Raw genomic sequence first — 27,185 nt, 5'->3', positions numbered from 1 at the left:
GAAATGGTCTTTGAAAAGTATTTCTTGGTGTTGAGGTATCCAAAAAGCTGTAAAGTATAGTTGTGGGTGAAAAAGATAAGTACTTCAAGTTGGAAAATGTGTTTAGGAGGGACATTAAGAAAGTAACGCGCTCTGCACTGGTCTTTTAAAATTATTTCTTTGTGTTCAGAGATAATAACAGATGCAACGGCTAGGGTGGAGGGACGATGATACTGATTAAAGGTTTATAAATGGGTGTAATAGGGACGTAAAGAAATTAAAGAGCACTGAAATGTCCTTTTAAAAGTATTTCTTGGTGTAGAGTTATCCACAAAGCAGTAAAGTATCGATTTGGGTGAAAAAGATCAGTACTTCAATTTTCAAAAGTTATTCATTAGTTCAAATAAGAAACTAATGTGCTCTAAAACGGTCTTTGAAATGTATTTCTTGGTGTCGAAGTATCCAAAAAACTGTAAAGTAAATTTGTGGGTGAAAATGAAGTGTAATTCTAGTTTTACCAGGGGTGTAATAGGGACAAAAAGACAATAAGGTTAACTGACAGTGTCTTTTAATATTATTTCTTGTTTTTGATTTAAAAAAACATACGTATTGGATCTGTGTTTGATAATATGCATTTTTATACTTTTCTGTAAATTTTTGTAGTATGGACAAATTGTAATGATCTTTCTCTATTAATGTCAATTTTGATTATTTCTTGGCGTAAAGGTAAACTAATAGCCGTAATGTATAGTTTTGAGAGAAGAGGATAAGTATTCATTGTCGGAAATATAGTTAATGAGTGTGCGAGATAAAGTAGCTCTCACTGACCATGACTATGATAATTCTTTAATTTTTTTGAGTTAACAAACATGCTGTAATTTATAGTTGTGTGTGAAATAGATAAGTAATTCAATTTGGAATATGGGTTTAGGAGGGACATTGAGAAATTAACTTGCTCTGAAATGGTCTTTGAAATGTATTGATTGGTTTTGAGTTAATAAAAAATAGCTAATGGAGCAGGTTGTGTGAATAAGATCTGGAATTAAAGATGGACACTTTGTATAGGAGATATATAGATTATAGATAATACGCTGGAATCATCATAGAAATTATTATTCCGTTGTTGAGATATCCTATAAGCTGTAAGTTATAGTTTTGAGAGAATAAGATACGTACTTAAAGCGGCAAAATTGATTTATTAGTGACAATAAGACAGTAATGAGCTCTGAATCGGTCTTTGAAAAGTATTTGTTGGTGTTGAACTATCCATAAAACTGTATAGTAAAGTAGTGGGTGAAAATGATGAGTACTTCAAGTTGTAAAATGTGCGTAGGAGGAACATTATGTAAGCAACTTTCTCTGAACGGCTCTTAAAAAATTTTTGATTGGTGGTTGGGTATACTCAAAGATTAAAAGGGCTGTTAATGGCGTAAATTATAAGTAATTCAACATGGAACCTTGTTATAGGAGTAGCATTAATTATTTACATTTATATAAAATGTTTTATGATAAGTATTTATTGGTGTTGAGCTATAGAAATAGCTGTAATCGCTCGGGGTGTGTTAAGAATTTAAGTCCTGATCGGCTAACATTTGTGGGATGTTTGACATAAAGAAAGAACCATTATCTTAGATTGTCTATGAAAAGTATTTCTAGGTGTAGAGGTAACCAAAAAGCTGCGATTTAAAGTTGAGATTGAAAAAGATTAGGACTTCATTTTTAAAAAGGGGTTTAGGAGGGATAATAGGAAAGTAAGTTTCTCTGAAATGGTCCTAGTAAATTATTTCCTGGTGTTGAGTCAAACAAACATCTTTCTCCGATAGTTTTTGAAGAACAAGATCTGAACTTAAAGTTTGTAACTTGGTGTAGGATGGACATTAGGAGAGTAACTTGCTCTGAAAGTAACTTGCTCTTGTAGTTGATGTATAAAAAAATCTGTATAGAAAATATTTGGGAGAAAATAATAAGTAATTCAAGTAGTACTATGTGTTTAGGAGTGACAGTAAGAAAGTAACTTGCTCTGAAATGGTCTTTGAAGAGTATTTCTTGGTGTTGAGGTATCAAAAAAGCTGTAAAGTATAGTTGTGGGTGAAAAAGATAAGTACTTCAAGTTGGAATATGGGTTTAGGAGGGACATCAAGAAAGTAACTGGCTCTGAAATGGTCTTTGAAAAGTATTTCTAGGTGTTGAGGTTTCCAAAAAGCTGTACAGTATAGTTGTGGGTGAGAAAGATAAGTACTTCAAGTTGGAAAATGGGTTTAGGAGGGACATTAAGAAAGTAACTTTCTCTGAAATGGTCTTTGAAAAGTATTTCTTGGTGTTGAGGAATCCAAAAAGCTGTAAAGTATAGTTGTGGGTGAAAAAGATAAGTACTTCAAGTTGGAAAATGGGTATAGGAGGGGCATTAAGAAAGTAACTTGCTCTGAAATGGTCATTGAAAAGTACTTCATGGTGTTGAGGTATCCAAAAAGCTGTAAAGTATAGTTGTGGGTGAAAAAGTGAAGTACTACAAGTTGGAAAATGGGTTTAGGAGTGACATTGAGAAAGTAACTTGCTCTGAAATGGTCTTTGAAAAGTATTTCTTGGTGTTGAGGTATCCAAAAAGCTGTAAAGTATAGTTGTGGGTGAAAAAGACAAGTACTTCTTGTTGTAAAATTGGTTTAGGATAGAGATTAAGAAAGGAGATTTCTATGAAAGTGTCAATGAAATGTATTTCAAGTTGGTGAATTCTAAAAAATGATGTAATGTATCTCTGTGGGTGAAAAAGATAAGTACTTCTCCATGTAAAATGGGATGAGGAGGGTCATTAAGAAAGCAACGTGCTCTAAAAGGGTGGTTGAAGAGTATTCCTTGGTGTTGATATATCCAAACGGCTGTAAAGCACAGTTTCGAGTTAATAAGATATGTCCTTCAAGGCACAGATTTGCTTTAGGAGGGAAATTAAGAAAGTAACTTGCTCTGAAATGGTCTTTTAAAAGTATTTCTTGGTGTTGAGGTATCCAAAAAGCTGTAAAGTATAGTTGTGGGTGAATAAGAAAAGGACTTCAAGTTGGAAAATGAGTGTAGGAGTGAAAGTAAGAAAATAACGCGCTCTGACAGTTTCTTTTTAAAGTATGTATTTGGGTTTATGTATCAAAAACGCTCTATAGGATAGGTAGTTGTTAAAAAGATCAGTACTTACAGTTGGAAAATGGGTTTAGGATGGAAAATTATTTACTAACGTGCTCTGGAATTGTCTCCTTATTTAATGTCTTTTGGTTGTGTCGTTAAGAAATCTTTAATTTTTACCTTTGGTTGAAGAAGATCTTTACTTCATCATGGAAAATGGGTTTCGAACGATTCTAACAAAAATAACTTGCTCTTATCGGGCCTTAGAAGAGCATTTCTAGGTTTTGAGTTAACCTACAGGCGGGAAAGCATCGGTGCTTATGAAAAAGATCAGAACAACAACTTGTACCATGTGTGTAGGAGGGACATTAAGAAAGTAACTTGCTCTGAAATGGTCTTTGAAATCTATTTCCTTGTGTTGAGTTATAAAAACAGCTTTAAAGTAGAGTTGATGGTGAAAAAGATAAGAACTTAAAGATGTAAAATTTGTTTATTATGGAAATAAGGTGTTTATATATCTATTTTATTTACTTTCTCTGGTATTTCATGTATAACACAATAGCTATAGACTATATTTTGTAGAAATTAATAAGAAATTAAAGTAGGACAATGTGTGTAGTAGGGACAGTAAGAAAGTAACTTGCTCTGAAATGGTTTTTGAAAAGTATTTCTTGGTGTTGAGGTATCCAAAAAGCTGTAAAGTATAGGTGTGGGTGAAAAAGATAAGTACTTCAAGTTGGAAAATTGGTTTAAGAGTGATATTAAGTAAGTAACTTACTATGAAATTCTCTGTGAAAATTATTTATTGGTGATGTGGTACACAAAAAGATTCAAAATATTGTTTTGGGTGAAAAAGAAAAGTAATCCATGTTGGAAAATTGGTTGAGAAGGGAAATTAACAAAGTAGCGTGCTCTGAAATGGTCTTTTAACAGTTTATTTAGTTGAACTGGTTTCATAACATATGTCATCGCTCGGGGTGGGGGACACAGATACGTCTTACTAGTTTGAAAATGGGTTGATGTGTGCAAGTAAGAAAGTAACTTACTCTGAACGTGCCTTATAAAAATATTTTTTGGTGTTGAAGTATTCAAAAAGCTGTAAAGTATAGTTTTGGGTGAAAAAGATAAGTACTTAAAGTTGCAAAATGTATTCAGTAGTGACAATAAGACACTAATGTGTTATGAAACGGACTTTGAAAAGTGTTTCTTGGTTATGAACTATCAAAAAAACTGTAAAGTAAAGGAGTGGGTGAAAATGATGAGTACTTCAAGTTGGAATATGTGCTTAAGAGGGACAATTTGAGATTAACATTCTATTAAATTGTCTTTGAAAATTTTTGATTTTTTGATATTTCAAACAACTGAAGTCATGATGAGTAGAGTGATAAAAAGATAAGATCAACACGTATGATATATTTTATTTTAGTGTCAGTCATGTATGTTCGTTATATAAAATTTTAATTGAAAATGGTGTTTTGGTGTTGAGCTATCCAAAATGCTGGATTCGAGAGTAGTTGGTGAAGATTATCAGTCCTTAAAGTCTGATCTTTTGTGAATGAGGTACATAAAGAAAATAACTTGCACTTTACAGGTCTTTGAAAAGTATTTCATCGAGTTTATTTAACCAAAAAACTGCAATGTCTAGTTGTGGTTGAAAAAGATAAGTACTTCAAGTTGGAAAATGGGTGTAGGAGGGATATTAAGACAGGAACTTGCTGTGAAAGGGTCTTTGAAATGTATGTCTTGGGGTTGAGTTATTAAAAAAACTGTAATGTAACAGAGTTTGTGTTTAAGAACAGAAATACAAGATGGACTCTGGGTAACTGAGGTACATAGAGTATCTAAATAAAACTGACATGGTCTTTGAAATGTACTGCTTGGTGTATAGGTCTCATATAAGCTTCAAAGGAGAGTTTTGAGAGAATAAAATAAGTATTTCACTTTGGATAATTTGTTTAGTAGTGACAATTAGAAAGTTATTTGTTCTGAAACGGTCTTTGAAATGTATTTCTTGGTGTTGAACTATCCAAAAAAATGTATAGTAAATTAGTGGCTGAAAATTATGTGTACTTCAAGTTGTAATTTGGGTTTAGGAGTTACAGTAATAAAGCATCTTTCTATTAAATTGTATTTGAAAAGTTTTGATTTGCGTTGGTTTATCAAAACATTTGTGTAGTATATTCATGTGCGAAAAATTTAATTACTTAAAGATTGAATCATTGTTGACATGGGGAATCAGTATAGTATCTTGATCAAAAATGGTTTTAGAAATGTATTTCTTGTTTGTGATTTCTCAAAAATGCTGTATAGGAGATGGTTGTTAGAAGAAGATTATTCATTAAAGGTTAACAATTGGTGTAGGAGGGACATTCAGAAAATAACGTGCTCTGAACAGTTCTTTGAAAAGTATTTCTTGGTGTTTAGTTAACCAGCAAACTGTAATGTATATGTGTGGTTGAAAAAGATACGTAATTCAAGTTGGAAAATGGGTTGAGGAGGTATATTAAGAAAGCAACTTGCTCTGTATTGGTATTTGAAAAGTATTTCTTTGTGTTGATTTATCCTTAAAGCTATATAGTATAGGTGGGTATGAAAGTCATAATTGCTTCAAGGATAAAGTTTATGTTTGGAGGGTCATTAAGGAAATAATTTGCTCTGAAAGTAACTTGCTGTTGGTGTTGAGGTATCAAAAAAGCTGTAAAGTATAGTTGTGGGTGAAAAAGATAAGTACTTCAAGTTGGAAAATGATTTTATGAGTGTCACTAATATAGAACTGTTCTCAGATCTTTTCGTATATTTGTTTTACCGTTATCAATTGACGACATGTTTCTTTAAATTCTATGTTTTGGGTTCATATTGTAGTAAGTCTATTTGGGAAATTGGGGGAGTAGGTTCAGTGTTTCAGAATATTGATCACACATGGCCTTTGACTAGATATAATGTTTGATTAGTTATCAAAAAAGTTGTAATGTATTGATTTGTGTACAAAAGATAAGTACTTCAAGTTGGAACATGTGTTTAGGAGGGACATTAAGATATGTGTGTTCTCTTATATGGTCTTATATTAGTGTGGCCTGGTTATGAAGTAACCTTTAATCGTTAAAGATGTGTTGTTGGGGTTAATCTTATTTGGTTCGAGTTGGAATATTGGCGTAGGAGGATTGTAGAGTATTTTGCTTGCACTGAAATGGACTATGTAATGTATTACAATGTTGTGAGGCCACCAAAAAGCTCTAATGTATATTTTCGTATAAAAATGATTTGTACTACAAGTTGTAAAATGGGTTTAGGAGGGACATTAAGAAAGTAACTTCCTCTGAAATGGACTGTGAAAAGTATTTCTTGGTGTTGAGGTAACCTAAATGCTTTAAAGTATAGTTTTTGGTGAAAAAGATAAGTACTTCAACTTGGAAAATGGGCTTAGAAGGGTCACTAAGGAAATAACTTTATCTGAAATGGTCTTTGAAAAGTATTTATTGGTGTTGAGCTAACCAAAAGGCTGTAAAGTATAGTTGTGGGTGAAAAAGATAGGTACTTCAAGTTGCAAAATGGGTATATGAGGGACATTAAGAAAGGAAAAGGTTCTGAAATAGTCTTTGAAAAGTCTTTCTTGGTGTTGAGGCATCCAAAAAGCTATGACGTATAGATGTGGGTGAAAGAGATAAGTACCCCAAGAGGAAAAATGGGTATATGAGGGTTATACAGAAAGATACATGCTCTGAAATGGTCTTTGAAAGTTATTTCTTGGTGTTGAGGTAACCTAAAAGCTGTAAAGTGAGGTTGCGGGTGAAAGAGTTAAGTACATCAACCAGTAAAATTGGTTTTGGAGGGACATTAAGAAATTAACTTTCTCTTAAATGGTATTTTAAAAGTTTTTCTTGGTGTTGAGGTATCCAAATAGTTGTAAAGTATAGTTGAGGGTGAAAAATCTAATTAATACAATTTTTACATTTTGCTGGGGATTTTCAATAATAATGTAACTTAATCTGAAATTCGATTTTACAAATATGTCTTTATATCAAGTAATACAAAATTATGCACTGTATAGTAGTGGGTTACCAAGAAAATTAATTCCATTTTTTAAAGAAAGGTTATGAGGGACATTAAGAAAGTAACTTGTTCTGAAAAGATATAATAAAGCCTTAAAAAAGTATTAGAAAATGGAGAGGGGACTCTTTGGGGGCCGGGGGGGGAGGCATTAGGAGGTCCGGGGGGCCCTTAGGGGCCGGGTGGTCCTTTGGGGACCCGGGAGGGCATTTGGGGGTCCGGGGGCCCTTGGGGGGGGGGGGGTCCGGGTGGTCCTTTGGGAACCCGGGGGACCTTTGGGGACCGGGGGCTTCCTTCGGGGTTGGGGTATGAGGATCGGGGCCCTTTGGGGTTGGGGGCTTACTTCGGGGTTGGGGTAGGGACCTCGCGACACTGTTCAAATGGAACTTGTGTATTATAACGACCACACTCAAAACTTCTTCTAAAACATCTTCTAAAATCATCTTTTAAAGTGTCCCTAACTGGTTCGTCGAAATAATTCCCTAAAATTTCTAAAACGGTTTTGCCAAAATAACTCCAAAACGTAATTTATGCGTGCTCCTTTTGTTTTTTGGCATCCCTGCGCTTTCAAAATTGAAATTACAGGGAAACCCTTTTCGGCGATAATCTTTATATCTCTAAGATCAAAACATTCACCCGCAAACAATTATCTAAGCTGAACTCCAAAGATAATAATTAACTTTGTTCCAGAGACAATTCTCCTTAGAAACAATAAATTTGTTCCCATTTCGTGAATCAGTAAGTCCGGAAACAATTCTCCTGGTCGAACTCCAAAGATATTAATAAACTTCGTCCCGGAGACAATTCTCCTTGGAAACAATAGATTAATTCCCCTTTCGTGAATCAATAATTCCGGAAACAATTCTCCTGGTCGAACTCCAAAGATATAAATAAACTTCGTCCTGGAAACAATTCTCCTTGGAAACAATAAATTAATTCCCCTTTCGTGAATCAATAATTCCCCTTAGAAACAACAAATTAATTCCCCTTTCGTGTCAAATCAATCAACCATGACATCATCTGTCACACGTGATCTAACTGTTTCCTATTTCTGGATCATAACATTCGCTCCGAGCGTGCACTTGTCCAAACAACAACAACAAATCAAATGATCTTGACGAAGTGTCATTGACCGATTAACCACGTGTTCTCCCTAGGGACTCTATGCCCATATATGGAGTCCCGTCACGACTGGCACCCCCTTTTCTACTCAAAGGACTTAGGTGTGTTCTAATCCGTCTACCCAAATAATGGCTAGTTCTCTACTGTTGTAGAAGGAATTGAGAAATACATGGAAATAAACAAAGTTCTACTATCTTTACTGAATCCTATTTGCTAAACATAATAACGCATAGACGAAGATAAATTTTCCAAGATTTTTCTTAGGACCCGCATGAAATTTTTCCAAAGACACGCTAAAATTCATTAGCTAGGCTGTTGGGAATTGACCCCTAAGTCTGGATTTTTTTCTTAAACACCAGAAAAATCATTTGGTGCTCCTGAATCCAAAGTTAGAAGAAATTTTAGAAAAGACAAAACTATCACTATTGGATACTTGCCAGGTTTTTTTTTATATGACAAAAAGATCTGGAAACATTGTAGGTTGGAATAACTTGCAAACTGTTTAAAGGACTACGGCTTCAAAACATGCCAAAAGTATTACACTTTGCCAAACAGAAATGAAAAGAAACTTTGCGAATCAAACTCGAGGTTAATGAACGACTAAGCAACACCTTCTAATAAACCAATCACATGGAGACAAGAAAACATTGTTTAGAAGCTTTAGGGAAGAATACAAAGTATAACTAAGCCATTAGACTAAAATTGCCGAAAGGATTAAATATTACAAAGTAGCCTTTATTGTATTATCATAGGCAGCGCAATAGCGCTGCTTAAGTAAAGAACGATGTTGGCAAAATGTATTATTTATTATTTTTTGGTTGGTCTTAGACCAGGGCACTTCGCATCAAAGGAGTTGTCGTAGAAACTTCGAAAAGGGCTCATTCAATTGTAAGGCAACTAACACCCCTTCCACGCCCACCATTTCCCCAAACACAACAAGTTAAAGTTTTGAGATAGCCATTTTGTTCAACGTAGTTGAAAGATCTGGAAATTATGTCTTTGAGGAGGACACTCCCCCCACAGTCCTTAGGGCAAGGGTTGTAATTTATGCCCTGGGAGCATATAGGTTTTTATTGAAAGTGTTGTCGTAGAAAATTTAAAAAGAGCTCATTCGATTGGAAATTGGAGAGGCTTGTGCCCTTTTTAATAGTTGAAAGTGATTGGAGGGAAACTAACCCCCTTCTCACTCCCATCATTTCCCAAAACACATCCAATCAAAATTTTGAGATAGACATTTTGTTCAACGTAGTTGAAAGTTCTGGAAATTAGGTCATTGAGGGTGACAAACCCCCACAGCCCTAAGGGCGAGGGTTGTAAGTTATGCTCTGGGGGCAATAAGCTGTTATAGAAAGCGATGTCGTAAAAACTTCAAAAAGGGCTCATTCAATTGGAAATTGAAATGGCTATTGCCCTTTTTAACAGCCGAAAGTGATTGGAGGGCAACTAACCCCCCTCTCATGCCAACCATATCCCCGAACACATGTAATCAAAATTTTGAGATATCTATTTTGTTCAACGCAGTTGAAAGTTTTGGAAATTAGGTCTTTGATGATGATAACCCCCTCAGAGTCCTCAGGGCGAGGGTTGTAAGTTATGCCCTGGGGCCATATAAGTTTTTTTTATAGAAAGCGTTGTCGTAAAAACTTCAAATAGGGCTCATTTGATTGGAAATTGAAAGGGCTAGTGCCCTTTTTAATAGTTGAAAGTGATTGGACCGCAGCTAACCCCCCTCTCACGCCCACCATTTTCCCAAACACATCCAATTAAAATTTTGAGACAACCATTTTGTTCAACGTAGTTGAAAGTTCTAGAAATTATGTCTTTGAGGATGATAACCCCCCCCCACACACCTCTCAGGGCGAGGGTTGTAAGTTATGCCCTGGGGGCATATAAAGGTTTTTATAGAAAGCGTTATCATAGAAACTTCAAAAAGGATTCATTCGATTGGAAATTGAAAGGGCTAGTGCCCTTTTTAATAGTAGAAAGTGATTGGAGAGCAAATAACCCCCCTCTCACGCCTACCATTTCCCCAAACACATTCAATCAAAATTTGAGATGCCCAGTTTTTTCAACGTAGTTGAGAGTTAAAGAAATTAGTTCTTTAAGAATGACAACCCCCCACAGCCCTCAGGGTAAGGGTTGTAAGTTATGAACAGAGGGCATATAAGGTTTTTACAGAAAGTGGTGTTGTAGAAACTTAAAAAAGGGCTCATTCGATTGGAAATTGAGAGCTAGGGCTCTTTTTAGTGGTCGAAAGTGATTGAAGGGCAATAAACCCCCCTCTGACCTCCATCATTTCCGCAAACACATCCAATCAAAATTTTGATATAAACTTTTTGTTCAACGTAGTTTAAAATTCTGGAAATTAGGTCTTTGAGGATGACAATCCCCCCACAGAACCCTCAGGGCAAGAGTTGTAAGTTATGCCCTGGGGCTATATAAGGTCATTATAGAAAGTGTTGTCATAGAAACTTCAAAAAGGGCTCACTCGATTGGAAATTGAAAGGGCTAGTGTCCTTTTTAATAGTCGAAAGTGATTGCAGGACAACTAACCCCCTCTCACGCCCAGCACTTTCCCGAACACATCCAATCAAAATTTTGAGAAAGCTATTTTGTTCAACGTAGTTGAAAGGTCCGGAAGTTATGTTTTTGAAGATGACAACCCCCCAAAGCCCTCAGGGCTAGGGGTTTAAGGTTTACCCTGGAGGCATACAAGGTTCTTATAGAAAGTATTGTCATAGAAACTTCGAAAAGGGCTAATTCAATTGGGAATTTAGAGGGCTAGCGCCCTTATTAAAAGTCATACGCGATTGGAGGGTGAATGCCCCCACGCCCATCATTTCCTAAAAAACTTCCGATCAACATTTTGATATAACCATTTTGTTGAACATAGTTGAAGGGCCTGAAAATTATGTTTTTGAGTATGACAACCCCCCCCCCCCATAACCCACAGGGCTAAGGTTGTAAGTTATGCCCTGGGGGCGTATAAGGTTTTTATAGAATGCGTTGTCGTAAAGACTTCAAAAAGGACTCATTCAATTGGGAATTGAGATGGTTAGTGCCCTTATTAATAGTCAAAAGCGATTGGAGGGCGAGCGCCCCCACGCCTAAAACACTTCCGATAAACATTTTGATATAACCATTTTGTTGAACATAGTTAAAGGGCCTGGAAATTATGTTTTTGAGTATGACAACCCCCCCACCCCACAACCCTCAAAGCTGAAGTTGCAAATTATACCCTGGAGATACATAATGTTTTTATAGATAGCGTGAACGTAGAAACTTCAAAAATGGCTCATTCAATGGGAACTGGAGCGGGAGAGTGCCCTTATTAGTTTTCAGAACTAGTCGGAGGGCTAGCGCCCCCCACGCCCATCATTTTCCAAAACACTTCAGATAAAAATTTTAATATAGCCATTTTGTTGAACGTAGTTGAAGTGTCCAGAAATTATGTTTTTGGGTATAACCCCCCCCCACAGCCCTCAACGCGCAGGTTGGATTTCAATCCCTAAATACACATAATACTTACGTATAAATTGCTCCCATAAACACTTCAAAAGTGGTTAATGCGATTCTAAATTGAGAGGGCTATTTTCCTTTATAGCATTCGAAATTAATTGAAGGGAGAATCACCTACGCCCCATGCCCATCATTTCCCCCAAAATTTCCAATCAACATTTTGATATGGCCATTTTGTTCAACTTAGTAGAAAGGTCTGGAAATTATGTGTTTGAGGATGACAACCCTCCCTTCCCCATAGCCCTCAGGACAAGGGTCCTAAATTATGCCCTTGGGGTATATAAGGTTTTTAGAAAGTTTTGTAGCAGAAGCTTCAAAAAGGGCTTCTTCGATTGGAAATTGAGAGGACTAGTGCCTATTTTATTAGTCGAAAAGGATCAGAGAGAAAATGCCCTCCCATGTCCATTATTTCTTCAAAAACTTCCAAACAATATCTTGAGATAGTCATTTTGCTCAGCGTATAAGAAGGTCTAAAAATTATGTTTTTGAGGATAACAAATCCCCCCCAGCCATCGAGGCAAGGATTGTCAGTTGTGCCCTTGGGGCATATAAGGTTTTTATAGAAAGCGTGGTCATATAAACCTCGGAGGGGGCTCATTGGATTGGTAATCAGAGCTCTAGAGCTCTTTTTAAGACTCAAAGTGATCGGATGGCACCTAACACCCTCCCCCCACACTTTGTATTGTCCCGAAATGCATCTAATAGAAACTTTGAGATTGCTATTCTATTCAAAATAGTCTTAAATATCATATAACAAGGCTTTTGGGGTTGAAACAAACACCACAGATTAGGGGCAAGGGTTGTAAGTTATTCCCGGGGGTAATTGAGGTTCTTATGGAAGGGATGGTTGTTTAGCTTTAGAAGAAACTCAGTCTTTCTCCCTGAAAAAGATTATGTCACTATAAGACGAACAGAAATTAATTAAAAAAAAAAACTTTTTCCACAAAATAAGCATTTCAAAAAAAAGTAAAGAACTCCATTAAGCCAAAAATGACCAAAAATAGAATCAAATAATCTACCAAGCATACAACTACCACAAATCAGTATCAATACATAAATGAAACCCAAAAACAAACAGAAATTAAAATAAATAACAGAGCCAAACTCAAAACGAGCAGAAAATAATATGAGTATGCTTGTAAACCCCATGCTTTCTAAAAGCCCGAATATAATTTTTACTTTACTGAAAAAAATCTTTTAAATGTTTTCACTTTCATAACTAAGAAATCAAAAATTAATTAAGATTTTAAGGAATAAATATCAGCATATATATATTAAACTGACAATGCACTTTTTTTCAGTAAATTCATTTGAATTTAAATGTATAAAAGAAAAGAGACTTGCAATAGCTTACGACCATTAAAATTAAAATTAAAATTTTTAAAACAGTCCCAGCATCCTTGCTTCAGTGAAGTTAAAAAAGACCTTCGATGTTAGCTGCCAAAAAGGCCAGATTAGCAATGAATGCATGTTTTTAATTATTTATCTTTAACTTCAATGAATTGCCTTGTTTAACGTCACTCTATTTATAAGTCCAGGTTAAACTTCGCTGAAGTAAGGATGCTGGGACTGTTTTAAAAATTTTCATTTTAGTTTTAATGTCTATATGTTATTTTAAGTCTCTTTTCTCCTATATATTTATGTTTTGTTGAGGACGGCCCTTGGACATGGCGTCGAAATATTCATTCTAATATATAATTCCATTGTCTTGCGAAAAGAATTCCCTATTGTTTTTCTTGTTGTTGATGTTTATGTCTTTAAGATATAAAATTTGCCCATTGTTTACGCATAGTATTTGTTATTGGGAAGCATGCATACATTTTTGGGTGGGAGGGGGCTTCTGCTGGAGGTTTTTTCACGGAGGAATTTTCCATGGGGGAGGGAAGTTTCTAGGGGGTGATATTGTCAGGCGAAATTATACGCTGGGGGACTTTGCCAGAATTCCTATGCAAAATTCTTTTTATATGTCTTGTTTTCTCTTTTCCGTCTCAATTTTACGCGTGGATTTGTTAAGGGTAATTGTCCTGGGTAAATTTTCACCGGGATTGAATTGTCTAGGGGATTTTTTGTCTAGGAAGTGTCGTGGATTTTTTGTCGTGGATTTGAATTGTCTAGAGGATTCCTATGCAAAATTCTTTTTATATATCTTGCTTTCTTTTTTCCGTCTCAATCTTACGCGTGGATTTGTTAAGGGTAATTGTCCTGAGTAAATTTTAACCGAGATTGAATTGTCTAGGGGATATATCCGTGGGAAAGGTATTTCTCCATGGAGGTGATGCCAGATTTTCTGGGATCATTTAAAAAACGATCAAAAAAAAGTTTTTCAACTGAAAGTAAGAAGCAACATTAAAACTTAAACGAACAGAAATCATTACGTATATGAAGAGGGTTGACTCCTCCTAAACACGTCGCTCTTTACGCTGAAGCTTGAATTTTGTCCCAAATCTTTTAGAACGACTCCTGAAACACAAGGTTTATTTAATCAGAGCAATAAGAAGCTTTTTAAAAGTACTAAAAAAACTTTAGCGTAAAGAGTGAGGTGTTGAGGAGGAGGTAACCCCTTTCATACACGTAATAATTTCGGTTCGTTTTAAGTTTTAATGTTATTACGTATATGAAGAGGGTTGACTCCTCCTAAACACGTCGCTCTTTACGCTGAAGCTTGAATTTTGTCCCAAATCTTTTAGAACGACTCCTGAAACACAAGGTTTATTTAATCAGAGCAATAAGAAGCTTTTTCAAAAGTACTAAAAAAAAAACTTTAGCGTAAAGAGTGAGGTGTTGAGGAGGAGGCAATCCCCTTTATACACGTAATAATTTCTGTTCGTTTTAAGTTTTAATGTTGCTCCTTACTTTCAGTTGAAAAACTTTTTTTTTTTTAAATTTAATTTTGTTATTCAAAATCGACAGAACGACGGGATGAAACTCTAATATACCAAGTATCATTGGTTTCAGGGTCTTCGAGAGGTATTAGAGAGGAAGGGGGTGGAAGCTACAACCATGGTTATATAGTAGCTTGATATAGGGAAGCACAAACCCAGTTGCAACTGACTTCATCATCTTCATCATGTAGTTTACTATAATGTCATTTATGGTTGTAACCTACGATTATGACGTCATTCATCATTTATATATGAAGATGTAGTTTTTGTCGAAAAATAGTTTGCATTTTAAATATTATGTTTTAGTACTTTCAAAAGCAAGTAGAAATGGCAATTTCCTTTAAAATGAGCCCTCAAATAGCTCTCTATGATGTTCCAATGCCCCACTAGCATTGAAGAAGGAAAAAAAAAAAGAAAAAAGAGGACACATCAGTGCTACCCATGCAAAAAAGTGATTTTCCTTGTTGTTCAAGGCAAGGGACTTTAAGTTTCTTGATTAAAATTTTCGGCCATGGCAATTCCAAAGATGTATTTTTTGTTTCAATCTGACGCCATTTCTCTGGGATTTCAGGCTATTTTTCAAAATTACCTTACATTTGTTTTCAAAATAACGTTTTAAAGTTAAGACCAATCGACATATTAGTTACTATTCTAGGATCAGCAAGAAATGCAATTTTTCCACTTGCCAGTTTTCCTTAAAACGCAATAAATAAAAGTTCAAATAGGGATAAAATCCTTTTAATAGACAGTGATGATGATAACAGCGATAGAAATTCACAAAAATACCAGATATTTCGGTCACATATGCAGTGACCGTCATCAGTAGTAAAACATCAGAGTTTTACTACTGATGACGGTCACTGTATATTTGACCGAAATATCTGGTATTTTTGTGAATTTCTATCACTGTTATAATCATCACTGTCTATTAAAAGGATTTTATCCCTATTTGAACTTTTATTTATCGTCATGGAAAGGCAGTGTGGTCTCCGAAATTATCTACTTAAAACGCATTTTTAATTTTTGGCTACTATGGACCGTGGTTCGTCCTTTACTAGGTTACAGCTACCGCTGCAACCATGAAAGGCATATAAAAAGGAAATACGAGCAGAGGGTGTGGGAGTCTTAGGGTCCCACAAAGTCTCAGGATTCTTTCTATTTTTCCCAGAGTTTCTTACATTTTTACTAAAAAAATCTATTTTCCCAATATGTCCATCCCCCGAAAACAAAAGTTTAGATGATGAAAAATCTAGAAAAGCTAAAAAAAAGAATTAAACTATTTACTCAGATATCGTAGAGTACGTACTCGATTAACACAATTAATAAGGAAGGTTAAACCGTTTTATCTCTTGTTCTAACAATATGAATAACTAGTTACCATTCAAGTGACGTTGATATTGAGAGAAAATAAAAGATGATAAGAGTTCTCAATAGTTTTTCCTGTTTTGAACAATTAGACGAATCTAAAAACTGCATAAAAAGCCTAATTATAACCCTTCCATTCACCAAAGCAGATCAAAAGATGAGCGCAGTTTTTATAAAATTTGTCAATCAAAACAAGTTTAGTTGGGTTTCTATTTCAATGGCAAGTGTATCTAATCTTAGTGAAATTAGAAGCGATTATGGAAAATTTTAGTAATTTATATTCTAATGATTTCAGAATGAGTGAGAAGGCCCAATCAGCCAAAGGGGAGCAGCGAAACGAGACTGAGAACCCCAACGCCAGGAAAGAGGCTACATTTTCAACAGCTATAACAAATGGGTATGATCCATTTTTAGATGAAGTTGACCAAAGGCTGAATGCTCCAAGTGGTAATGAGCTCAATAATGAAAAAAACAATTTTAGCAATAACATGCAAGTTCTCTCAAACATGCCAACGGACACTTTGAGCAATAATCACAACGGCAACAACAGTACCCAACAACATATCACATTACCCGATAGTTTACAGTCAAAAGAAAACTTATATGTTGCCCAAACCCCTCCAGTCAGAGCAATGCAACCCAATTACTCTATTATAAACTATTCAGGAGTTATGGATCGCAGAAATAATATCGGTGCTGCACACTTAAACCAACACGTAAGCAATCATCAAGATTTACGGAGGGATGCAATGATGGACAATCCTCGCAGCGTAATCAGTGATAGAGTGGATATTACTTTAGCTGCATCCATGGTACACCAGCCTGCAATGAATAACTTAAGATCAGCTCCCTTTAGCAGTGACTTTAATGGACAGCACCTTGGGAAAACACCGGTAACCCATCCTAAAATTGAGCATAGCCGAAACCTTTTGGAAAATGTTAACTATCACAATGCTTCAAATAATAACCATCTATACGTTATTCCTCAGCAAAACCATCCCTACAATAATGCTTCGTCAAATCGTTCGTATGGAAATGCTGAACCTAGCCGCCACAACGTCGATCATCCGTCGAATAACCCATACGTTAATTTTCAACCAAATTATGGCTACATGAGTCGTCAACCAGTTCCTGCTTACACTAATTCGCGACTAGGGAATCCCAATTTCACTTTTCCACCTAATTATTACCTCTGCGCTAATCTTCAACCAAATCAAACCGACTTTTTTCAACCAGATTACCAAATGATTAAAGACCACAATCTGGCAAATCATGCGCACGGTTACAAAAAAAACCAGACTATATTTGGAAAAAATATAGAGTTTGAGGGGAATATGGTAAAACAGGAAGATGGTTCTTCCTGCCAGCCCGACAAAGCAAAGGAATTTAACGTGGAACTCGTGAATGAAAAACGGCCACTTTTTTTTACGTGCAAACAATGCGGCTGCAATCAATGGTCTACAAAATATCAACTTGAAGCTCCCGATGAAGAGGATATGGAGACAGAGGCCACTAAAAAAAAAAAAAAAGTTGTCAAACCCAGGATTCAACGTGGAAGTAGAAAATCGAAAACGTAATTATCAAAACTAATAGTGAACAAGCCGAACTGATCATGGTTGTAGCTGTAGCTGCAACCTATTAAGAGACGAACACGACTCATAGTAACAAAAAAGCCTGAAACTCCTAAAACGGGGTCGGATCTAAACACAAATTACATCATTAGAATTGCCTTGACCAAAAATTCTATACAGGAAACTTACCGCCCTGTGGCTTGAACCCATAAGAAAAATCTATTGGCTTAAAAAACAAGGAAAGCGGCTTCAACCACAATATTCTGCATCAGAAGCATCTTTTTTTCAGTTTTTTTCCTATCCGCAGCTAGCGGGGCACTGGAATATTATAGAACATAATGACTTTTGGCATAAAATTTAATGGCTCATTTTAGAGGAAATTGCTATATCTACATGCTTTTGCAATACAAAAATTACTATTTATAAATAAAATCAATTTTTTTTTACGAAAAACTACATTTTCATATGAAAGATGATGAATAACGCCATAACCTATGCTAATACACAATTTAGATATTTCAGAGGGTATATGCAATGGAAAATACCTTGTTGTTACTGAGATAAGTAAAAACGTAATCGAAGCAAAAATAATTTGAAACAGGGATCAATGTAGAAAAGGAGGGGATTCCCCCGCTAATCTCTCTTCATTGAAGAAGAGAACCTAAATATCAAGGTGCAACCAATCAGATTAAGCGTCAAGCACTAATCACGTCAAGGAAGTTCAATGGAAAATGCAAAAGATGAACTAGTTCCTTGAATGAAACAAGGTTAATCATCTTATATCCAAACAAATAGTCCTACTCGTTAATTTTAGTCGATAGGCCTATTATATTTAGCCATCTTTTATATATGTTTCCATTTTCTAAAATCCGAATATAACCGTAATTATCGTGCAAATGCGTTCTATTCCCCCTTAATGGTGCCCTAAATAATGAATTCATCCGTTGCTTTTTCATTTCTTAAAAATGTGTTACCGGGCATTCCTTAGCCCATTAACAACACTAAGTCATTACGAAAGAATTAAGAACATATTGGCTAAAAATGGTTTAAAAACCCGGATAAAAATGAAAAAAAAAACAAAAAAAAAACGCAAAAATCTCATTATTACCAACTTCTTGCGTGCTATAAGGTAAATTTTTTTTTATCATAGTGTTTTCGTTTAGTTGTGTATTTAGTCTATGTGTATTATTATCTACTGCTTCATCGGGGGGTGAGCAGGGGGAGGGGGCTAAGGTGAAGCAAAATGGAGTTTAGGAGTGAGAAAAGTAAGCATTACAGATTAGTTTTAAGAATAAAGTTTCTCTTATGAAGATCATAGGCTAAACCATAAAATAATACCCGGTACTTGTTAAGAATCCGATAAACACGCGAGAATTGTATTGAAGATCAGATAGGCATTACCCAGTTTTTCATATGAGACGTTGTATAAACAAAGGGTTTCTCACTCGGCGAAATATATTTAAACTTTAGTTTTTGGGGGTTTAAGGGGACTAAAAGGTACCTAGGTTAGGTTATGTTATGTGTTTAATCTCTGCCATGGTTTACCCCACCCCCCTAATTTCCCAATATATAGCTCAAATTTGTTTCTGAACTATTATATTTTCATCCCATTTTGTTTTATTTCATTAGTATTAACAAAACTTCACTTATCGCGTGTTTATCGGATTCATAACAAGTACCGATTACCCATATTAATGTTACAAACGTATTTATTCTACTAAGAGGCTAATTACAGCGTAATACCTGATAAAAGAAACTCAACTTTTTTGGCAAACAACACTGCCTTATTTGTTGGTAGCATTACACTTGGCACATGTAAACATGCGACACGTGTTGCGCAGTTTAGATTTTATGTCAATTGCATAACTACGTAGCGTCATCTGGTTTTCACTTTTTATTTAATGAGGAAACATATTGAATATCTTGGAAAAGCTTTTATAAGTTCGTTGAACTTTATTTTCAGATAAACAGTTGATCTAACAAAAAAGTACAATTCAGCTAAAAAATGGTTAAAAAGCTGCATAGAATATTTCTGCGGTTCACAACAAGATACCTGCTATCTTTTAAATTTAAATGTTGCTGATTTTTATTTATCTGCTTGTTTGTTTTCCGGTCTTCACAGGAAAGATTTTACTCAACCTCTTGGAGCAATTATTTAGATAAGAAAGCACCGAAATAAATTTCCAGAGCGCAATTAATAAAGAAGAAAGTTGTTAAAAAATTTGGTTTTCTAATTATTGCTCAATTTTATGATTCGGTTCTTTTTCAGAAATTATTCACAGAATAGTCTGTGCTATTAACCGGTAGCCACAATTCCTTGTCCATTGATGTTTTTTTACCCCAATAACCGCTCATGCAGGCCCAGATTTACCAATAGGCCCGGTCCTATGAGCGCACAGTGCTAGGGGGCACAATATATTATCACTGAGTGACTTTTGTCTTAACAAAAACTGGATTGATGTGATTCATCATCAATGTGTCCGAAGGACTCCGTCGCCGTGCTGCCTATTCATAGGAAAGTGATTTTACAACAACACAGGAATTCCGTGGCCACTTATGAACTGTAAGATGCGTCCCAAGAATGGAGGCTGAGAGTTCGGTATCACCTTTTCTTTCATTACTTTTGGCTCATCAGTTGCGTTGTGTTCAGTGCTTCCACTATCTCCAAGTTTTCGGAATTTCCCCGGAAATTCGCAAAAATGGAGCGGCTAAAACGCTTGGGTCTAGAGACATCAAAGCTTTAAATCCGGCCCGTACTGTGTTTAGCACAAAAAGGACAGTTTATGGTCATATATATGTAATGGGATGGCAACATACCAATGTTTGAAAAAACCCATCAGCAATCCAGTAGTGGTTTTCAGAACTATTTCCAATGCTGTGTAACTTAAAGGTTCATAAAAGGTATTTCGGTTCCCTGTATAGTGGGACATTGTCAGTCGCAAGAGCTCTTTTTCCGAAACGCAGCTGATACTGCTCAATGATTTCTTCGGAATTCAAGGTAGAACCTTTTACGAGAATTTAATAGCAGCTGGAAGTATTCGACTGAATTATTGTGGAACTGAATCATATTCAAAACATAGAATTATATTGCAAGTTTGTTTATTAAGTTTCCAATGTGTATCTGTTTCAATATGTTTGTCAAGTTTTCAATATGAACATATTTCAAGATGTTCGTTTATCACTTGAAACTGTTCAACATGCATTCAGCTGATTTGGCATTATTATATTGTATCGGTGAATGTGGTCATTTCAAAAATTGTGCTGCCCTTGCAGCAAAAAACTTCACCAAAAACTTTAAATATCTTAGTTTATTTCTGCTTTTCCAAAAATAAAAAAGTAAGTGCGGCACCAAACACCCTCTTACCGTGATAAGACATAAAATACATTCAGTGAGAATTCAAACATACTTCAAATTAACGAACAAATTTTCATCCCAATGACGGAATTGTTATGTAAGCTGGAGGTATGACAGGTAGGGTAGGAGGCATGCACGTATGACAGATGGCGCTATAAGCCAGGAGCGATAATGCCGAGTAAACAATTAGTCAAATACGTAGTTCCTCGGACGAGCTCTCGAAGTTAGATTTACACGCTATAATTTTGCAAGGCCACTTCATTTAGTTCTGCGATTAACTTCAAACTAAGATGATGCTTTTGTTCCATGAAAATGTAGCGTATTACAAACTAAGTCCTTTGAGGTGAGTCGTGGATCCGATTCAATGTTCCTCAGAAAACTCATCAGCACAAATTTATTGAGCGAAGGGCCAATTAGAACTATGCACTGTTGTATCCTTTGATGTAAAACCCTTAAACTGGCCAAAGTCCGTAATATGCAAAACGTAATCACTGAAGAGTTCTGTTCTAAAGCACAATTATCAAGGGGGCTTTTACCCAGCAAAAATTAGATAAAAATTCAACTAGAAGTAATTTCTACAATGTTAATCACTAAAGTTAGACGATGTTGTGGTGCCAGAATAAACACTGTGACTAAAATTCATGTTTAATCTAAAACTGAGATAAAAAGCCACCTTAACCCACTACTAGTATGCTAATACTTTCCCTCCGTAGATAGATTAAAATAAGACACCATACCTTAGAAAAACCACTATCTAATGAGGCAACAATATATTTGGCAGTACGTATTGAAAAAGCAAAAAAATATTCTGTGTTATTACTAAAGAAGACTCGATGAAAGGTTCAAGCCTCAAGGCAAAATGGCTGAAAAAAAAATAATAACAAAAACAACAGCAACAAACTAGTGCATGTTTAAAAGTGTACGATTTTTAGAGGGGATTTTCTCCTTGCCCCTGAGATTTCTTTATGAGAATAAAGAGTTAACAGCATAATACACTGTTCTTACCTGGAAAATACGTCCGCTATTTGAGCTTCATATATTTTTAGATACTAAGCCCGTTCCTTGAGTCGTCAAAGTGCTAAGATCTTAAATCTTTCTGCTTAGGTTATCGTTTTTTCGCTTAATCAAAGTGCTTAGATCTTACAGCTCACTACCAAATAGAGTATTGAAGAAACATGTTAGCAGAAGATCGACCTAAGAAGTAAGATCTCAAGAAGTCCTCAATTTTTTCTTAAAATCGTTTTCTGTCAAAAGATGATGAGTCAAAGAATTGGCCTACTTCTTCCCAAGAAGTCAATGTGTTTTGATTTTGAAACTTGTGAATGGCAAGAGACAAATCATGCTCTGTATCCTCAGGTCCATTGGCATACGAATGAGATTGAGACTGTCTTATGTTATGTACAGAAAAAAAGGCTTTGTTGATTTTCTTTTTCGCAACATTAATTTTGCAGAATGAAAGAACACCGTTTACATCTCCTTGAACTTAATCGTCAAAGGTGAATCATTTCCTGACCTTAGCCACAGCATTTTTAGTCGGTTGGGAGTTAATTTTTATCTTTTGTTTTCTGCTCGTGTAATTCTCGACATTTGAACCTTTTTGAAGCTTCAACATTGCTTCTTTGAACTTTCTATGATTTGAACCGACGGGCTGGCACACAGATTTTCTTCTTTTCGCAATTTAAATTCATTATCATGAGAGATAAGAGTAACTCGGCTCTATTTTCATATGGACCACCTTTTACCATTTCCGGGTCCTCAGCAGGTCTAAGTTAAGTAAAACCAATCTTTGTTTAGATTTTGTTCTAAACACAAATATAGAAATAGCAACTACTGGATGCCTGCACGTAGGAGAGGGGCTAAAGCCTCATTCTTTTTTCTATCTTCGCTGAAACTCCACATCGAAACTAATCACAACAATAGTTAACTAAAGAGAATCAAGTCTTTGGAAATTGAGGGTGGATACCCCCCCCCACCCGATTTTGTATTTATATTTAAAATCCACACAGAAACTTGCTGCAACAATGGGAAATAGGAATATCTTCGTTGGTTGAATATGGATCTCAAAGGGATTAAAAAGTATTAGCACCAGAGACAGAGCCTTTATACAGGAATTTTCTTCGAAGGGGGGGATTAAGGGTGTTTTTTTCTACATTTTAGAGACCAATTCACGAGTAAAAGGAGTCTTCTTTTGGTGTTTGAGGAGACAAAGTATTTTTATCTGCATTTTTAAGACCGGGAGAAATATTTCGGGGTTAGTTGAAACCCAATATCCCCCTCCCTGGGTAGGCCTATGACCTCAGGCAATAAAGTGTCACCAGTTGAAATAAAATATAAACCTGCCGCCAACACTTACGTTTAAGGCAGTATAGTGTAAACTTAAAAGCCCTGCCTGCTTTTGGAAATTACTTGAAATCGCTATATGGCAGCAATCGTTATGATTTCCCCCAAAAATAAATAAGTTCTAACTCTCATCAGTTTTCCAGTCTTGGGAACACCTGATTGCATTTTTTTTTGAAAAAAGATGAGCATAATAGACTAAAACTATAGGATCTGACGCCAGTTACACTGGTAGATGTTTCTTCATTATTTAAGCCTTTTATATTTTTCATTTAAAAGCTCAAGCAAAAGCCCCCTTCCATAAGGTACAGTGAATCAGGTAAAAATTCTTGCACTGAGAATGATTATCCAGTGGATAGTATCCACTGTGATCTTTTTCAGTGGCCTCACTTCTTGTGTCGATGGTTTTCAACAACCAGCGCCTTGATAGATATCTGATCGTTAGAGATATGCACCAATGTCACAACTTTGTCTTCTGTCCAAAGCACGCAAAAGACTTCTTTGAGAAACCAGATGGGCCGAGTTGAGATTGTTCATGTTGCAACATACAACAGTGAAATGTGGAGCCTAATATTTAAGATAATCTTAGACAGTAAACATATCTTGCAGCAAAGGTTGGATACATCGGCTGGATGACGCATGAGTGATTGTAAAGATGGTTAAAATCTTCTGACATGAAATCGAATAAAGTAAAATGTTTCAACATATAATAGTAACGTTTCGGATCGTGTCCCAAGAAAAGAAGCTTGAAACACTGATATAATGAGGAAGACAAAAAAAAGAAGAAAGAAAAAAGAGATACCAATAGGTTCCAATTATTACCAGTAGCAATTAAAAAGCTTAAAAATGACCAGCTGGGGTCCAGATCCACGGAATAAAGTACGTCCGAATACCCTGAACATTTCAAGGTATTCGGATACCCACACACAATGATTAGATCTTGAATAAGCAAGCAAGTAAATAAGATTCTTCACAAGATACTTATCACTACATATATTTGTATATATATATATATATAAACAGAAAAACCCGGCTTGGCTTGCCGCGTAACTATTTGAAAGATACTTACACTGTATCTTTATCATGTGTTATCAGGGAGCAGCACCTAATATAACGCGAGAACATTCGAAGGTTAAAGTTTCTCTGTGACAGCTTTCTTTTATACTGTTCCACTACTTATTGCCATGGGGTATATTTGATGTGACTTATTCTAAGTTACTGATTATGTACATGCCTGTACAGATGGGTGATGTCCTCCCTCCACGATTGGTTAGAAAGAACCTCTCCCAGAAAAATTCCCTTTTGAATGTTCTGAACCCCCCCCTCCCTCGAAGGGTCCGACCTGTATGCACCTATGCTATTTCCTTTTTAATATTGACTTAAAGCGAGAAACTTATTCAGCTAAGAGAGGGAAAGAGGCAACATGTCATCCATGAAAATCAAAAGAAAAAGGCGAAAGGTTGAACTTGTACAAAACAAAAGATGAAAATGACGGGAATAATAATTTATTCCAAAAATGAAGAAACACAACAAAAGCACAAAACTTATCTCCTGTCTGTTTTCCCACTTCCTCTTTTGCCAGAGAATAAATGTTTCGGCATTTTGGTACCAATGTGTCTATCCGCTTCACCTGCTTTCCCCATACGGTTCATCTTCGTCTGCGCCTTCTTATGCATTTTCTTTAGCTTTATCTGAGCCTGTAATTGAAATTTTCAAATTAGCCACGTAAACTTAAGATGGAGATTTCACTGTTAGTCGTGATCTCCAAAGAAACAAATATTTCACTCTCAAAATACTTAGTTTTGAGTCTAACAGAATGTAGCACAGGTTCTTTTCTTACTTACAGTAATCAGGAACATAAAAAGGCTTTTGTCTCGTGGGGGGGGGGGGGGGTGTTAGAGGGCAAAAAAAAAAAAACAGAAAAACCATTGACACCCTTAAGGGCTTATTTGAAAGGAAATTCCTATATCTAGTGTCTTCTGTAAGTAACAAAAGATAATATTAAAACAAAATGCAGTTTTTGACAAAGCATTTTCATATGCAAGATTGTATGGGACACATTATTCGACAAGACACAGGGATTTTAGAAAAATTGCTTTGCTGGGGTATGCTGTCATATTTGATTGACTCCCCTGCCTAATTCCCCGTAGTTCGTTTTTTACCCAATTCCAGCGAAGAAGAAGTCAAAAGCTTTCCCTGTGCGATAGATAAATCGGGAAAGAGGGCAAGTTTGATCCTTGGTGTCCGAAAATCATGGATGCAGCGTTAGACGCAACCTAGTAATGACGCATCCAATACTAACCGAAAACTTTAAAAACATCTTTTGAAAAAAAAGAAGAAGAAGCTAACTGAGAACTGAGGAAGAATCGCCATTTGAAGCGACAGTGGCGATTATTTCGGCTAAATTTTTTTGGTAAAAGCTAATTGCAAAAAAATAAAATAAATTATGGACATTTGAAAAATACTTTGATCATAGTTGCGACGTCTGCCCCAGCCTAAGAAATAAATTCTAACACAGGTGCGAGTAGGTGCGATCATGGGATCAAACACACCAATACATACCTATTGTAGAGGTTCCAAGCTCTTATCTTCAAACATGTAGAATTTTTCATTATTTCCCAGAAGGAATATCACAGATGCGTGTTTATTTGTTTTGTTTTTTTCAAGCGGTGATCGAATCGAACCAATAATCCTAGAAGGTCGGGAAAGGGCTCATTTGGACTGAAATTAAAAGCTCTAATGCCCTTTTTAAGTAACATTTTCTGCCATTCTGTGGCACCAAACTACGATTTTGCCCCAAAGAGAACCAAGTTGCTATCGATTGAAAATTTTGAGATTGCCAATCAATTTTAAAGTATCGAAAAACCATGTATTGAGCTTCCCAGCTTCCACTTCAACAATTTTTCTAAGTAGCATAAAAGTATCATTCACATGCCTAGCGACACAGAGATGAAAAAGTGGGGATAGGGCATCATTAGCCTCACCAGGAATTTTCATTAGCCTCGCCATGATTTTTTTTGGGGGGGGGGGGATAGGCAAGTGTGATCAGGAGCTTTGTTTTCAGCAAATTTAAATAGTAATACCTTCATTTTTCCATTTATATACAATATTTAATGTCTTATTGTCTCCCGGGGGGCGTCACACCCCCCCCCCCTACTGTCGTCCATGAAGAACATCACTATAAAATAGGTCAATTCGAATTCACCTTTAAAATTGTGGACATGCATGGAACAAGCGACAGCGATAATCACATTGAATTGCAAATGAATGTTGCACAACGGAATCTACGGTTAGAAGACAAATACTATTGCGTACTTCAGATATTTCAGAAATTACATTGAATAAAGGAGCATGATGTTTTAGCGTCTATGAAGGATAAACAGAAAAGAGGAACTGAATTCACGCCAAAATTTCTTAATTTAATTGAAATTGCTAATTTGCCATCCTATGACTTAAAACTAAAGAATAACACGAGAATTTGCGGTTAGAAGACAATCGATAACGAAGATTACATCGAATCATAAGCGAAATCTGCGGCTAGAAGAGAAGCAAAAGCGAGAATCACAATGACTCAAAGGAAAATACAAATCCTTTCAAATGTATGACTCCGTGAAGGATAAACGGAAAGAAAGGTTAAAAGTCACGCCAGAATTTTTTAGTTTAATTGAAATTCCTGATATGCCACCGCATGACTAAAAAATAACGAATAACACGATAATTATGCTAATGTTTAATTTGAGAATCACATATATACAAGCCTGCACCGTGTCAACTGCCAGAACCTGAGCGAAGCTCGAGCTCCCCTCCTATTTAGGAGACAATAGTTCAATTTGGATAATTATACTCATATTGGATAATAATAAATCCTGGGCATACTATGAAAAACAAACAGAAATTAAA

The 27,185-nt window shown here is 35.8% G+C and overlaps 2 protein-coding genes across 2 annotated transcripts in view; one reads left to right on the top strand and one right to left on the bottom strand.

Moving 5' to 3' along the window:
• Nucleotides 1-17,954, top strand: part of LOC148945181 (uncharacterized) — a 57,676-nt gene extending 39,722 nt beyond the window's left edge. The window contains exon 2 of the mRNA XM_089099274.1: nucleotides 16,318-17,954. Within this exon, the coding sequence (XP_088955400.1) occupies nucleotides 16,319-17,599 (1,281 nt within the window). The 5' untranslated portion in view covers nucleotide 16,318 and the 3' untranslated portion in view covers nucleotides 17,600-17,954. The remainder of the gene's footprint in view (nucleotides 1-16,317) is intronic.
• A 6,820-nt stretch (nucleotides 17,955-24,774) lies between these two features.
• Nucleotides 24,775-27,185, bottom strand: part of Non1 (nucleolar GTP-binding protein 1) — a 74,503-nt gene continuing 72,092 nt past the window's right edge. Inside the window, exon 9 of the mRNA XM_089099244.1 lies at nucleotides 24,775-24,982. Within this exon, the coding sequence (XP_088955370.1) occupies nucleotides 24,830-24,982 (153 nt within the window). The 3' untranslated portion in view covers nucleotides 24,775-24,829. The remainder of the gene's footprint in view (nucleotides 24,983-27,185) is intronic.

The sequence above is a fragment of the Artemia sp. Qi Xiang Cuo genome, chromosome 13, assembly GCF_049724085.1.
Source record: "Artemia sp. Qi Xiang Cuo chromosome 13, ASM4972408v1, whole genome shotgun sequence".
NCBI lineage: Eukaryota > Metazoa > Arthropoda > Branchiopoda > Anostraca > Artemiidae > Artemia > Artemia sp. Qi Xiang Cuo.
This window is presented reverse-complemented; position numbering and strand designations above follow the sequence as displayed.